Source organism: Pituophis catenifer, unplaced genomic scaffold (genome assembly GCF_029215685.1).
Source record: "Pituophis catenifer annectens isolate HBS135680 unplaced genomic scaffold, rPitCat1.0.hap2 SCAF_7, whole genome shotgun sequence".
In the NCBI taxonomy this organism is placed as follows: Eukaryota; Metazoa; Chordata; class Lepidosauria; order Squamata; family Colubridae; genus Pituophis; species Pituophis catenifer.
In genome coordinates this window covers 44265682-44281558 of record NW_027256887.1, presented here as the reverse complement: position 1 = coordinate 44281558, position 15877 = coordinate 44265682, and the positions used below count along the sequence as shown (strand labels likewise).

At 37.2% G+C, this 15877-nt stretch overlaps 1 protein-coding gene across 2 annotated transcripts; it reads right to left on the bottom strand.

Moving 5' to 3' along the window:
• Positions 1-6: 6 nt before the first annotated feature.
• MDM2 (MDM2 proto-oncogene) lies at positions 7-14491 on the bottom strand. 2 transcript variants are annotated; one of them, XM_070947002.1, is made up of 11 exons: positions 14329-14491; positions 13794-13881; positions 12238-12312; positions 9731-9864; positions 8618-8667; positions 8262-8323; positions 7419-7479; positions 6524-6669; positions 4374-4523; positions 3356-3433; positions 7-1436 (listed from the first exon to the last, which is right to left on the bottom strand). In XM_070947002.1, exons 2-11 carry the CDS (start codon positions 13875-13877, stop codon positions 885-887), a joined length of 1392 nt encoding a protein of 463 aa, XP_070803103.1. In that variant the 5' UTR covers positions 13878-13881; positions 14329-14491; the 3' UTR covers positions 7-884. The 2 variants fall into 2 exon arrangements, with proteins under 2 accessions (XP_070803103.1, XP_070803104.1); XM_070947003.1 differs by lacking the exon at positions 14329-14491 and adding an exon at positions 13976-14217.
• Between the last annotated feature and the right edge of the window lie 1386 nt (positions 14492-15877).

The window sequence follows — 15877 nt, the reverse complement described above, 5'->3', positions numbered from 1 at the left end:
ATAAACAAAAGCAAAGATCGTTTATTGGTAAATTATAGATTGCAACTCACACATTCTACATTGCTTGCTGTGAATGTATTACAATAATGAGTAAGTACTTGGAATGCTACATCTTATTTCAGTGACTTTTAGAATTAGTATTCTAAAAACCTTTTAAACAGAATTCTTGCCATAATACTTGATCACAGCACAAACGTAAGTCATCCTTTATAATTTCACCAAAGCAATACAAATATGGTAACCATGGCCTAAAGAAAGCAACTCGAGTAGACCACCAAAACTTCCATTGGGTTCATTGAGTCAAAGGTAGAGCTTTCACATTGGGAACAGATTGTAAGTTGTCCAGGCCCAAAACAACTGTCTGCCTCTTGTTTTAATCAGCATTAAAGGATCTGTCAGAACTAGTTTTTTCATATCAGCTTTAAGCTCTTCTTGAGATAATCTTAGCTTGCTAGCCAATAACCACTTAGATAAAATAAAACTGTTAGACAAGAGGAAACTTGGAAAACAACTAAAAATCATTGTTAAGCACCTTCCATTGTATCCTCAGTGATTGGCCTACAGTATTTGGATCACCTTAGGAAAGTAAATCAGTTTCAGATTTAGAACATAATATATACTTTATTTCTGTGGTCCATACAAGCGTAATAAGATTTCTTTATATTAAATATAAAGAATAAACTCTGAATTATCAGTCTTCATCATGTATACATGCGCTTACTGTTTTGGCAAATTTCAAAACTAAACTGGAGAATGTTATGATCACACTGTCAATTGCAGTGCAATGTTTAAAAGTATCTTTTGGAAAATAAATATATTCCTGTAAACATTCAAAATTGCATTCTGTGTTATTCTACGTGTAGGACTGATCATTTGTACTGCAGCTAGCAAAAATAAGTTAGCAATATCATCTCAATAGGCTGCCTGCAGACTGGACAAGGTTTGTTCCTTTTCTTCAGCTTTTTTGCACATACAAAACATGACATTAAGTGTCCTGTCCTTCCATGTACTATGCAACCATTTTTAGGTCTTGTTTGACATATGACACAAGGCTCTACACTGGAGACAGGCTGCCCCAGTTCCAGTCTTTCTTCTTTGTCTTCAATGTCTTCTTTCTCAGATTCTTTATAGTCTTCTTGGCTACTACAAAGCATACTGCTAGATGTAGATGGCTGTGAATATGCCTCACTTTCCTGAGATTCAGGACTTTGTTCTGCACTTTCTTCTTCTTTATCTTCATTAATTTTCCCTTTCTTACAGTCAGGAACATCAAAGCCTTCCTCAAGATCTAATGGTGAGGGATTTAGAAATTTGCTCTTCTTGGCTATCTCTGTCTTTTTATCAGGAAGCCAATCCTTCCGAAGAGTCCAGCATCTTGGGCAATGGGATGGAAGAGGTGGGTTCATTTCATTGCACTTTGTGCATTTCCAATAATCCTTTGATGAATTAAATAGAAATAATTTGTGTTAATACAAATGCTTTATCAAAATAAAAGATTAACTATAAAGTTCTTTGTGCATATGATGGGCTCTAAGATCTCAGAAGAGGCCATATTTGTAACCAAAACTTATAAACAACCCTCTCTGATTATTGCAATCCTTAATTGTACAAAATAGACATGTAAAGTCAAAGCAGTGGCACTATGCCATAGATGCATGGTAATCTAAAAAGATGTTGAAGAGCTAACAATGTTGGATGTTTTCACATATATAAATATGTAAAGCCTATACTACTTCTACGTTCATGACAGATTGAAGCCTTGCATATAAATAGCAATTGACTGGAGGTCCTAAGTCAGATGCTTTGGCCTCTGGTAAGATATGAGGTGAATATATTCTGAAAGGCAAAGTGTCCATGACTGTCCAGACCCTGGCCAGTTGAAATACTTTTAAATTTTCATTTTAAAAGTATTTTAACTGGCCAGGGTCTGGACTGCTTAATATACTTTAGGGTACAGCTATTCATAGCACTTTGGCTTTAGCCACAGAACAGTTATGCTTAAAGAAAAGCGATTTAAAATTGATACATTTTCGCCAAGATTATTTCAGGAGAGGATCCTGACAGGATTTCAGACTTGGTGCCATATTTATTGTAATGCACTCTGCTGTCCGAGATACTTGATTTCCTGAAGAATGATTTGGTGATATACCCAATTCAGATTTTATTACATCAATGTAATCACATTGATTCTATTATTAGGGAAATTATTATCATTCCACATGTAATGGTTTGTGAAAAGGGAACAATATATATTCTTTCCTAAAGTGTACTCTTATTACCCAATAGTGTGTGTGTGGAGGGGGGGGAGTGGAGCTCTTCCAGAGGGAGAAAAGTGCAATTTGAAGTCAGTAAATACACACACAACCCGGCTGGTAAAGATTTAGCGATCACTGCATATTTTCAGGGCAGTGAGAAGACTCGAGAAGAGCTCCGCTCTGTTCCCCCCACCCCACCTTCCCCCTACCCCGTTTACACTTAATGAAAAGTGAAAAGACGTGCACAGGAATCAAGAGGCTTTCTTGCTCTCTCTTCTCCCACCTATCACGCTACGCTGCTACGCACTGATCAGAACAGGCTTTCCCCCCACACCCCTTCTGCAAAGGAGACACATGCTACATATTCAACTGATATATCCCAAGCACCCGTTAGGCAACCAAACACTTTTTACCCGGACAGAGAAATGATGGAGACTCAAAGCTTTGTGCGCTTGCAAAGGGGACGGTTTGAAATGAAGTGATTAGGTCTGTTTCAAACTGTCCCCTTTGCAAGCAGACAAAGCTTTGTCTCCCTCTGGGTGAAAAGTGCGCAGCAGAGCCAGATGGAGGCAGAGGCAATCCCAATGCTCCACCCACTCCATTCCCACAGTGTCTCAGCTTGCCTATGGCTGCGCTGAACAATCACCCATACAGGGCATCGGAATTGCCTGCCTCCCCCATGCCTCTGCCTGTTGCTGGCATCACCACACAAGCCTCCCGTGAGTCAAGCAGCCACGCAGCACATCTGGATCACCTGTCTTCTCCCCCCCCACCTCTGCCTCCACGCTCAGAACAAGTCCTAGCCTGATTTTGGGGGTGGGGGTGGGCCTAATATAAGCCCTATCCCAAAAATAAGTCCTGGGGAATGGGTGTGGCCAGCACGAGACCGCGAGTACGTGGGTGTGGACGGGATCCGGCTGCAGCCTGCCGGCTCCTTGGTGCAGTGCAAATACTGTTAATTTTCAGGGTGGATCTTGTTTCCGGGTAAACATGGTATTTGTATGTATGTTTACAGACAGATGGGTCATCTCCTGGAAGAAATTTAGGAATATGTTGCAAATTCAAAAGTACAATTTGTCTCAAACCAAGATTTTACTTACTGCTAGTGAAATTTCAGGGTCTTCATCAAATGAATCTATATCACTGTCTTCCGTCTGATATATAGTTACTTGATATACCTGATGAAAAATTAAATTATTTTTAATTAAAATTCACACAAAATATATTTTACAACTCTAGATTAAAGTTAATTTGTGAAGCTTTAATTCTCTTTCATCAATGAAAATAAATTTCACAATTATTTTACTATCTGAGAAGAAAATACATTAATTTCCCCCATCCCAAGTCAAATGACTCTTTAATTTTAGAATACTTTAAAATCAATAAAATCTTATTAGGAATTATCCTTGAGAACAAGATTGAGATAAAAAGGAAAGTTACCAGCTTCCTACTCTTTCAGAATACTTCCAGAATCAGCTATCAATTGTACTACATAATTTATTTTAAAAAGCTAGAGGTCCAGTTCATAAAATTAAAACATTAATTAGTGCTAAACCATATCAAATAACTCACATCTTAACTTTGCACTATAAGTAAACCCAGACTTTGTCTAAAGCTTTAAAACCTGGATTCTATTTTCAAAACAAGGGATCCTTGGTGGTCTCTTACCTTGCTTGTTTTCTTCCAGATGTTTCATTACCCAAACTAGATAACATCAGTGCTCAGAGCTTTATCCTAGTTTGGGTAATGAATCACCTGCAAGAAAACAAGCAAGGTAAGAGACCACCAAGGACCCCTCATTTGAACCCCAAGCTACAAATATTCTCATTTATTGATTTTCAAAATAGAATAAAGAATATGCCATTCAGGAGGGAAGCATTTTCTCCCAGCATCAGACTTTATTTCTTCATTCAGACTCCTTTATATATATCAGGACTTACATAAAGATCTGATAATAGTGAGTAGCAAAGAAAAGCAGAACTTCTGAAACTTCACAGAAATGTACCTCTAGATTTTGAGAGATTGATAGTTCACTTGGTTATATCCACTTTTAAGTGTTCCTATATGGTTACATTTCTCAAATAACATTCCATCTGATTTTGGTTCAAATATACATACTTCATCATCCTCATCTGTTAGTTCAAAACCTTCTTCATTAGGACTATAGTCTTCTGAGTAGATAGATTCAACTTCAAACTCTACACTGAATTGGTCTGAAATCGATTCCTCATCTAACCAGTCTGAATTTTCACTTAAACTGGCATGATCCTAGAGAGAGAGAATGTTTCTGATTAGAATAGTAATGAAATTTAAGAGATGAGGTCCCTAAAATTATAATGCATATATAGGATGAAAAAGAGCATCTGAAATAATGGAAACAAAGCTGAGCTAATAGAATACAACTTCTAGTAAAATTCTAAGTAAGTAGTTAATTTTATTTTTTTATTAAAGTACAGGAATCCCTTGATTTACAACCGTTTATTTGACTTTTCAAAGTTATGACAGCATTGTAAAGTGACATGACTAGTCTCTGCACTTGTGAATGCCGTAGTATCCCCATGGTCACATGATCAAAAGACAGATGCTTGATAACTAGCATGTATTTACAATGGTTCCAATGTCTCTGGGTTACACGATCACCATTTGCGACCTTCCCAGAGACCTTTCAACAAGCAAAGTTAATGGGGAAGGGCAGATTCACTTAACAACTATGTGATTTGCTCAACAATCATGGCAAAAGGATTGTAAAATTGGGCATGACTCACTTAATGACCACATCAGTTTAGCAATCCCAATTGGTTCAGGTCCCAATTATGGTCCCAAGCTGAAGATTGCCTGTAGCTCCTACAATGAAAAATGCATATTCCCTGAAGTAGAGGGGCATTAGTATGGGAAATAAATATTTTCTTTCTTTAAAAACAAGGCTACTTCCATAATTAAAAAGAAACATTCATCTTTTTAAAGAAAGAACATTATTGAAATGGCATGGGCATGAACTGAACAGAAGAGGCACACTATGTTTAAGCAACAATGATCATAAGGCATGAGTTGTCATACAGTTTTAGGAATTGCCTTACCATGGTTCTGTGTGAAATATTTAACATTTTAGCAGGTGTTATGCTACAAAAGTCTTAAAAAATTGTTTAGCCAGCATTATATTTTACTGTGCTAGTTTCCAGCTAGTAGAGGCAAGTTCTGATATCACTGAATATTAATGATTCACTATTGATTATGTTTTGTCAAATCAAATGTTGCAGAAAATGCCAGTCAACACAAAAATGCTATTACCCATTCTGCAAATTCAAAATCATATTTTAATAAAAGCTTCCTCTATTTTAGAATATCTAATTTAACAAACCACTGGCTTATTGAAACAGAATAAACAGCTCTTATTTTGCAAAATTTGTACTGTGATTGCATTTACAGAAAGGCTCTAGATGTAATAATATACTAGCTAAGAATACATTGCAGTTAAAATTGCTGAAGCCCATAAGAAACAGCACATTAGGCAGGAAGGACAAGGACATTTAAGTTTGAAAACATAGTGGGTGGAGGTGGACAAAATATAGCATCTTGAAATATGCAACTCAGACTACTAACAACAAATTTCACAGTGGTGAGTCCATCCTACAAATTATGTAAATTAATCAACAAAAATAGGGTTCAAACTATGAAAGCTAACATAGGTCATAGTACATATACATCAAAATGACTATCTCAGTAATAGTAACTGTTAGAAGGATCTTGGAGTCCTAGTGGACAATATAAAATATTTAAAGTATTTGTCTGAAGTGGCATAGGGTTGTCTGCTTGAGCAGACGGTTAGATTAGAAGACCTCCACATTTCCTTCCAATTCTGTTATCTTTTTGGTGGGTATATTCTAATGCAACAGAATTGGGGTAAAACATAATAAATATTAAAGGGGAAAAATTTTCCTCTTGTATAGTGTGCTATACATGAGAACTAATTGTTTTCTAGTACTTCCTAAGAGGCCTTTCAGCATCTCACTTCATGAAAAATTTTCTCAGCCATTTATTGTCTTAGAATATGGACATGAATTCAATACTCTACTATTTCTGATGAAGAAACTCTACAGATAACAAATTAGCATGTTTACTGAGAAGCCTCAACTAGTTTTCTTCTTTTTTGACATGTCAGTTTAAAATACATGGTATCATTTTCTCAGGCTATTATCACGTACTTCCAGTGGTACAGATTTAATATAGTTAAGTTTCTTGTTTAAAAATTCAAACTAGTATCTACTTACTGGTCTTGGTGAGGAACTGCTGCTGTTGCTTTGCTCACAATGTACTACACACCATTTAAGACTTTCATCAAATGTAAGAGAAATACTGTCAGATTTCTGCCTTTTTCTTTGTCTTTCATAATTCATATCTTCTGAAGCACTATCTTCTGTTGGAAAATACAACTCTTAAGCAAATTACCAAATCTCTGATTTTGTGTTAGAAAAGAACTGAATGAAGAAACTCTGCTATGCAATTCCTAAACTTCAGAAAGTTTAGGTGATTGCTACGTCTTATTCCTATCATTCTGAGGACTAAATCTTCTTTCCATATTCTGAAAGAAAATCATCAGTACTACCTAAAATGTTTGCATAAAATACTAATGGCTCATTAAGACATCTCTTGACATCCCCCTAAAAAGTATTTTCAATATAATTCCAAATTACATAAAATTGTTCATTGGATTGCTCTCTTTAAAAGCAGCACTCCTAAATATTTTTAAAAGCAGACATTATTTTATGAAGATTTTAAAAAGCTTCTACATGACAGTAAGGATAACTAGATTTAAAATGTTTCTAGTACAACTGCTTTTCACTAAACCAGTTGGAACAGTGTGAAATAAATTTATCAATAGGATAAATAATATTCAGAATACAATAAACAAAGCTGCTATATCTCACTTAGCTATATCTCCACAACACACTGTATTAGACAGAGAAGTTAAATTCCAGTGTTAAATTTGAGGCCAACAGCCAATGTATTAAAGAGTATGAGAAGTCAGATCTCAATCAGAGGTCAGCCAATCAATAAACAACTCTATTTCCACACAATGTATACAATCACATTACTAGTCAATGATTACCTTTGAATATTCAAATGACTCTAAGGACTGAAACATAAAACAACAGATTTATATACCTGTTTCACTGGATCTTGTTCTTCGGGAAGTAGTTGCTTCAGTGGCTTCTTGTATTGTTTCCTGTTTAATAATATATTAAGTAACTATTTCAGATTTACATGTGAAAGAATAAAGAGGCATATACCATATATATTCCTGAGAAATTATCTCAACCCATTGGGACATGTCTGCCCCATCTGCACCGTCAGAAGAGGTATACTGCAGATCCAGTCAATCAAGGAATTTCGGCTCATGAGGTCCAGAAGAGCCTTCTCTCCTGTGGCTCCTGCTCTTTGGAACATCTTACCCCTGGGGAGAGATTCCTTTTTCTCCTTTTTACATCCCTTTAATTCCTTTATTTGGGGTGGAGTCAGGGTAACTAAATGGAGCTGAGCGTTTACTGGCCGGATGCCCTTCCTGATACCTACATGGAGTTTGCCGCAGATATTTTCTCTTTGTACCCCGATAGAGAAACCTCTGCTGCTACCTAGGATTGAACTTTCAATCTTCTGAGTGGGAGGCAAGCATGTCTTCACCTCTAGGCCACCACACCACTCCCTCCTAACCTTCCATAAGGACCTGAAAACCTGATTCTGCATGTTGGCTTGGGGTCTCAATGGGGGAATGCTACACTGGAGATGGTTGGTAGATTAATAGCTGATTCCACTTCACCACCCGCACAACTTGTTACTTCCCTCCCCATATTTTTACCATAACTTATAATATTATTGCTATATGTATATTTGTATTGTTTTGTTGGTTTTAACTTTGTAAGCTGCCCAGAATCACCTTGTGGTGAGATGGGTTGTAAATAAATTTAATAAATGAATGAATAAATAAATGTAATATAAATCAGTGATCACCTTTAGAATGTTTCCATTTTCTAGCTGGCATCTGGACTGATTCACAGCTATGTTATTAGTGTCTTCAAAAAAAACACATATTGGAAGTCACAAAAGAGGAAAGCTGGCAATTCAGACACACATTTAAAATAATCTAGTTATTACTTTATAATTAATAAATTTGAATTACCTAAAATTCAGTAATAAATGTTAACCAATAGAGTTAGAAAGTATTAAACAAATATTTATATAATTGCATTTCAGAACCTATTCCCTTTTCAAAATTTTAACCATGCAATAGTTCAGTGGGTTTCTTATTTGCACCTAGCCCTCTGTCCATCAATTGTAGTGCAAGCTTGTTTAAAAAAAAAACTTACCTTGCTGGGTGGCTGTTACCAGGTTTTTGGAAATCATCAAATATAGCTGCCTTTTTAAAGATAAAATAAGATCTTAGCTTTAGATATAAAGAACAGTGAACAAAACAATTATGAAAAAAGCTTGCATGTATTCAGAAGCTTCTGGGAAAGAAACAAAACTGAAAATGGCTGCTAAAAGCAGAGTAAAAGAGGGCTCTAAGCCATTCAGCAATCAGTACAGATCTTTCAATATGCATATATGATTCTCCTCCTCCCCCTAGTCTCTTTTTTTAATTTCTCTTGAGTTCTGACAACTGCCTGGACAAGTCCTTGCAGTTTTCTTGGCAGCATTTTTGGAAGTGGTTTGCCCTTGCCCTGTTCCTAGACTGAAAGAAAGTGATTAGTCCAACCTTATACAACTGACTTTGTGCCTAAAATATGACTACAATTAGGCAGGATTGGAATTAAATCTGCATTTACTTTGATGCCATATACTTATACCAACTAACAGCCTAGGTGATACTTATTAATCATTTGTCCACTTCTGAAGCTAGAAGTGTTGGTTGAAATAGCATAATATTTTACCTTTTTTTCGAATTCTAAATGGCCTTATTAAAGCTACATTCAGATCCAGCCATACGATATACTGTTAAGCTGCTAGGTTAGCTCTTAGGATCCAGATTCCAGCCTATCTTCAGTCTTGACTCAAAGTCATCCAGGGTTTCCAAGCTAAAAGATGACTAGAAGCTGTATCCTCAGTGCCAGCCCAGCACTTTAAGCACTATATCACACTGGCTTTAGTAATTTAAAAATATATATAGAAAAAGCTCTTATCTACAGCCCCCAATAATCTACTGTGAGCTCTCTAAGATGTATATAAATGCAATAAATAAATATTGCCAAAATTTGGATGATTTTCTTGTAGACAGTATTTTATTTTACAGTATATTTATTACAGCTACTAAGGAAATACAATACAGAACTATAAAAGGTTAAATTAGATTTCTACATTAAAAATAAATTCACTAAGCATGCAGACAATCTAAATTGATATGTTTGTAGCACATAAAGTCATGCCAACAAAACTTTAGCATAGCATTTAAGATCAAGCTACAAGTTTGGGGTTTTTTTTACCTGTGTTCTTTTATAGAGAAACTCTGTACTCCAAACAGATCTCCCAAAAGGTCATTTGCACAGTGGACAATATGTTGTTGCTTTTCATCATATAGACGTTTAGACATAATATATTGCCCAATATAGAACAAAATCTACAACAACAAACATTAAACAGTTTTATAACACAAGATTTAGAAAGTAGAATTTGTATTGCATTTACTACAGGTTGCTCACAGAACAATTACATTTATTAAATTGAAAGCTAGTTCCCAATAATGTCTCAGTTATAATACTGCTACTGTCCCCTTCTGAAATTAGAAATATTCCAGTGAGGACTAATAGTGCTTTAATTTGAGGTGTGGGGACACCACCACACAGCTTGAGTGGAACCCAGCATCCAGCGCGGGATGCTGAACTTCCTCTGGACAGAGGAACTGTGAAATAAACCTACCTGATCTTTAGATGGCCATTCCCTATGGGTTAAACAGAAAAATGGGAGTTTTTGTGGTTGTTTCACAAGTTAAGTATGATGTAGCCTATTGACATTTGGATCTGCCAATCCTCATTTTTTAATTACATTTGGAACATTATTATTCTTCAATTTAAGAGAGATTTTCTTTTGCAACAGATAAGAACTTCTTTCTGTGACTATAAACTTAGAAGTTTTAGAAACTTAAAAATATATTGATATTTTACAATAAGCGAGATAATAGGTGTTATATAAGAAAGGTATTAATAGACGGGGAAGATTACTTTTAAAAACAATCGTTTTTCATGAATTTGCATTGTAAAAATCTCAACTGCATTAACTTGACTTAGTTCTTCCATGGGAATGCTTTTTGTTTTGTCTTAATATGTTTGATTGTTGACTGGATTTATAAAACAAAAGGCCACAGTAATCTGAGTAGATTGTGTATTTGGCTGAGACAAGTGCTTGTAATTACAGCTTTAAAGACACTGGACAGAGTTAAGTAGATAATCCTTGATTTACAACAGTTCATTTAGTGACTGTTCAAAGTTACAACAGCGCTGAAAAAAGTGACTTATGACCGTTTTTTACAGTTACATATGCAGCATCCCCATGGACATGTGATCAAAATTCAGACACTTGACAACTAACTCATATTTATCACTGTTGCGGTGATCATGTGATCACCTTTTGCAACCTTCTTCCAAGCAAAGTCAATGGGGAAGCCAGGTCATTTAACAACCGTGTTACTAACTTAACTGCAGTAATTCACTTAACAACTGTGGCAAGAAAGGTAATAAAATGGGGCAAAATTAATGTAACAAATTTTTCACTTAGCAACAGAAACTTTGGGTTCAATTTTGGTTGTAAGTCAAGGACTACCTGTATCTGTTTTCTTTTCTGCCTATTACTTTCGCTCTGGAATGACAGCAAGCAAAGGGAGAATGGAGGCTTTTCAGAACAACTGTTAGAGTAGAAAAGATAAAGATAATGAAAATCCCTTTAAGTTTATTGCAATCAATGTTTGATGATTTCAGGACTAAAATTGGTTCAGCTGCTTGAAGCCAAGTTTATGAACCTTGAAGAAAAGACAGATGAAAGATCGAATAAAATGGATAATTCTTTAAAAGGTATAGTATAGTGAAATACAGGTAGTCCTTGACTTATGACTGGTCATTTAATGACCGCTCAGTCATGACAGACCTCCAAAGAGCTACTTACAACCAGGATTAAAAGTCCAATGTTTTCTTTCCCTCACCCTGCAGACATATGATTGCACTGAGCAGTTGTGACATTTATGACTGTTTGCAGTGTCCCACAATCACCTGACTGCAATTAATGCTTTTTACAGTTTCACCAGATGGATCTGGCTGAACTAGTAAGATTGACAGCTTTGATTAGAGAAAATGCACTGCTTTTAATACTGATTTTTGCATGAACCAGAAAAAATATTAAGAAAAATATTAAATTAGAAATAAAAGTAGATAAAAGAAAAATGGAAGTTAATGTTGTAAACTTAGTGTTTAATGTAAGTCAATATGTATACCTATTGTAAAGGAAGGGTGGAGGTAACTTATTTGTATTTATAAAGAATAAAGAATGAAAAAGAAGCAAAATCAAAAGAAAAAGGATCTAAAAATAAGAAATCAAAAGGATCTTTTTATTTCTACATTTTTGATTTTGCTTTCTTTTTCATTCTTTTTTCTCATTTTTCATTTTTGAGCTTAAATATTATTTTTGTTAGTTTCCATTTATCTTAAAATCTAATGTTATTTTTAAAATTAGAAATTAATGAATTATTTCTAATAAAATTAGAAATATTCACAATGTAGAAAATAATTCTTTGAAAATGGGCAACTTTGGAAAACAGAATATGGGTCTTGCCTTTGCTTTCATATATAAAAGCTAAGATAAAGTCACAACCCATCATCTCAGTTGTGTAGTATTCTTCACTTTTCAGCCACATTACTGTTAACTCAACATGTTGTTCAATGTATGAAAAATAAATATCTAAATCATTTGTACTTCATATGTTGACTGTAATGAATCTATTTACCTCCTTCATGGTAAAAGTATCCTTTTCTGCACCAGCAAACTGTAGAAGTTTCATAAGCAGTGGTTTGGGTTTAATCTGAAAATATAAACAAAGATGCAATTTGTTTAGTTGTGTCTTGTTCAAAATATGGGAAATGTTTCAAAAACTAACCTAGCTCTAAAGTTTTTAATATGCTCAACAATAGCAGATCTTTATGAGATCAAACTCAAAAAGGCTTGTATTTAAAAGCAGGAGGAGAAAAAAAAGTACAATTTCCTAAAACTTGTTTCTATCATTCCCCAAGATCATGGCCAAATAACAGAGAATGCTATTTTATTTAAAATCTTACATTCTGCTTACTTATCATGAGATGGGCTGAAACTGGCTCTTAACATATTTTATATATTCACGTAAAATGCAATAACATAACCAAAACTAAATAAATAACAGAACAGCTTTAAATACATGAAATGAAAAACATCCACACGTGGGCCTTGACAACCAACTGGATCTTATTCTGATGCCTAAAGGAAAGTTGGGGCTTCTCAGATACTATGTTGCCACTATTTGAAAATGCTTTGAATACAGCTGATCAATACAAACAGAATAGCTTCATATATATTCCAAATTTTTTTAAAATGACAAAGGTGACCTAAGTTTCAGTTTTCCCTTAAGAATGGAAACTGTCTGCATGAGTTTTAGTCAGCCAGTCTTCAGCCGTGAACTAGGAAGTTAAAAACATCCCTCTACCAACCCACAAGTAGGTAGGTGAGGTTTGCATATTATTCTTATATCCAATCTAAATTGCAGTTCACCACAAAGTGGTACCCGCTCATAGCATCTTCAGCCTTGAGCCTGCCTCCAAATGAGGATAAATTTTTAAGAGATCTTCACTTTGCCTCAAAAATGTCTTACCATCTCAAATACAGAGTAATACTTAATTACTGCAATTCCACCTAGCAATTTTTTATACCTTTCAAGTGACAAGATTCTACCTTGCACATGAGAAATTTATGCTGATAAATCTCATTAGCCTGAACTTCCCAGCACACTTTATAGCTTTTTCACTGTGTCTTTGGCTTCATGTAAACAATCATCTCAGGCATAATAACACAAAAGCATGTTCTTTAAGTCCAATGGATTTTTCCCAAGCAAATTAACAGTAGCTTTTTTCTGAATTTCTAAACTGAGACAATGTAAAGGATTTTGAACAATGAAGTGGGTCAGAGTTCTCCAATTTAAAAAAACCTATTAGCAGCATTCCCACATTGGCTAAATCAACCTGTCATTTGCTGATCTCAGGATGCTGAGGGAATCCCTCATTGCAATTCCTAAACCATGGTTTAAAACTTTAAAACGTGTGACCCACCTAACTTGTTTAACCAACTCCCCCACCCCCCAAGATTACGTTTAAAAAACCCTCGTCCCAACATGGGATGCGTACACACAGAGTAGCTAATAAACAACAGTAAAAATCGTCCTCTCCCTTCCTATTGTCCTGTCGGCAGGACGCTCAACAGGGACTTCGGGAAAATGCAACCATCTCTGAGGGCCTCGGCATCGCCTCACACGCTTACCAGGCCTTCTTGATCCGAGCAGTCAATGACAGCTGAGCCAGCCGCAGGCTGGTCGGTCGCAGAAGCCATTTTAGTATTGCACATTTGCCTGGTAGGGAGGAAAGGAAAAAAAAAACCAAATAAGACGAGGCGGTGCATTAGACGACAGGGCAGCAAAACCCAAAGCACCTCGATGACCTTACCGTAAGGGGCCCTGCAGCTATGCGAGTCTCAACTGCCTCGCAACAGCCGAGCATAAATAGTAGCTCCGCGACCTCGTTTACGGGCATGTCTGGACTTCACTCCTCCAAGCAGAACGGCCAGGCATGTCCGAGCATGATTAGAGAGAGGCGCTGAGTCAACAAGGGAGGAGGGACGAGAACGGAGCGAAGCCGCCACCGTCCCCTCCGCTTTTTCCCAACGATCCCGCCACGCTGAACGCGTCTTCCGGGGAAGCCAGACGAGAAATCCCTCTTCCCGCCCAACCCCCAAGCAGCTCCGCGACTCCTTCCCTTGCGCTCGTTCACCCCCCCTCCTCGCCCGTTTCCGTACGCGCCTCTTTCTCTGTTAGCGAAACCAAACCGCCGCCTCCTGAGTGCCGAGGCCAAATTTCACGCCACGCGTCGCCATTTCAAACCAATGTGCTCGAAGTTGCTTTCTTTTTTATGCGGAGGCAGTAGCTGCTTCCTGGCTGCGGTTGCGCGAGCGGTCTACGTGGCGCCCCCAGCCGGGCCTGCTGGCGCTCGCGCCATCTCCCGACTTCCCCCAGCCGCCCAGAGCAAGCGGCTTTCAACGGAAGGGGCTCCTTTTTTTCCCCTCAGAGCGCCTGCCCCGCGCTATCGTTCATGTTTGAAACCGGGGAGGGAGGGGATCATCTGCTGCTGCAGGCTTCTTGCATTGCACTGCATTCTGCGTGCTTAATAATAATAATAATAATAATAATAATAATAATAATAATAATAATAATAATAATAATAATAATAATAAACTGTACAAGGTTTATAGTAAAGCAGCCATTCTATTAGCGTGTATTTCTCGGTTTGGCTTCGATTATTTTTGGGTCCATACAGAAACATAAAATCCGATGCACCTTTACTCCCTCTTTTTTCCATAACCTGAAAGGGCTAGATACATTAATACTGTGGAGACCATGAGTTTACTCCTGCCTTAGCATGACAGCCAGCTGGGTGACTTTGGGCCAGTCAGTCCACAGTACATTTACGTGTAAAATTCTATGTATGTGGAAGGGCAGTTTAAGAGACTTGCCCTGACACGTACTGTGGTACATTTATGCTTCTAACCTCTGTCAACCTATTGAAAATACAGCTCAGCTGCTCTAGTGAAGTTCACCTGTTGGGTACAGACACATCTTTGCTCTTTTCTCACTGACCATAGGGTAACAATTTGCCATTGCAATCTTCATAGTCTCCTTTACAGCTCTGAGAATTCCTGGTGGTCTCTCAACCAGGTTGAAGTCCACTTTCAGCCATTGCACTTTCTGGATGATTTAGGGCAGGGGTGTCAAACTCAAGGCCCGGGGGCCAGATCCAGCCCACAGGATTTTCCCTGGCAGAGGGTTGCAGGAGGCCATCACAGCTGAAAACAGCTTGCGAGTGCTGTGTGCGGCCCTCCCAGGCTCCGTTTTCTCTGGCAGAGGGTTGTAGGAGGCCGTCAGAGCCGGAAAAGGACCTCAGGAGCCCATTTTTGCTGGCAGAGCGCTTGGGCCACCCAACATGAGTGATGTCAAACTGGCCACAAACACCCTGGCTACCTAGCCCCTCCCGAGTCAAACACAGCTCTTATGCGGCCCTCAATGAAATCGAGTTTGACACCCGTGACTTAGGGTCTGTCATTCTGTGAGATCTTGAACCTCTCAATACAGTAAGTAAAATGCAATAGTACAAAGCAGATATACAATGTTATCCTTGATATGTTGAAATTGTATTCTAGGTATACATCAGGGCTGCTTAAATGTGATCTGAAAACTCTGTCCCTCGAGACCTCTTAAGGATTCATGAAATCAAGACTATTTTCCAGATACTGAAGATATTTGCAAAAATTCAAAACAATGTAACTCTTCTCATTTTTACTTTTTTTAAAAAATA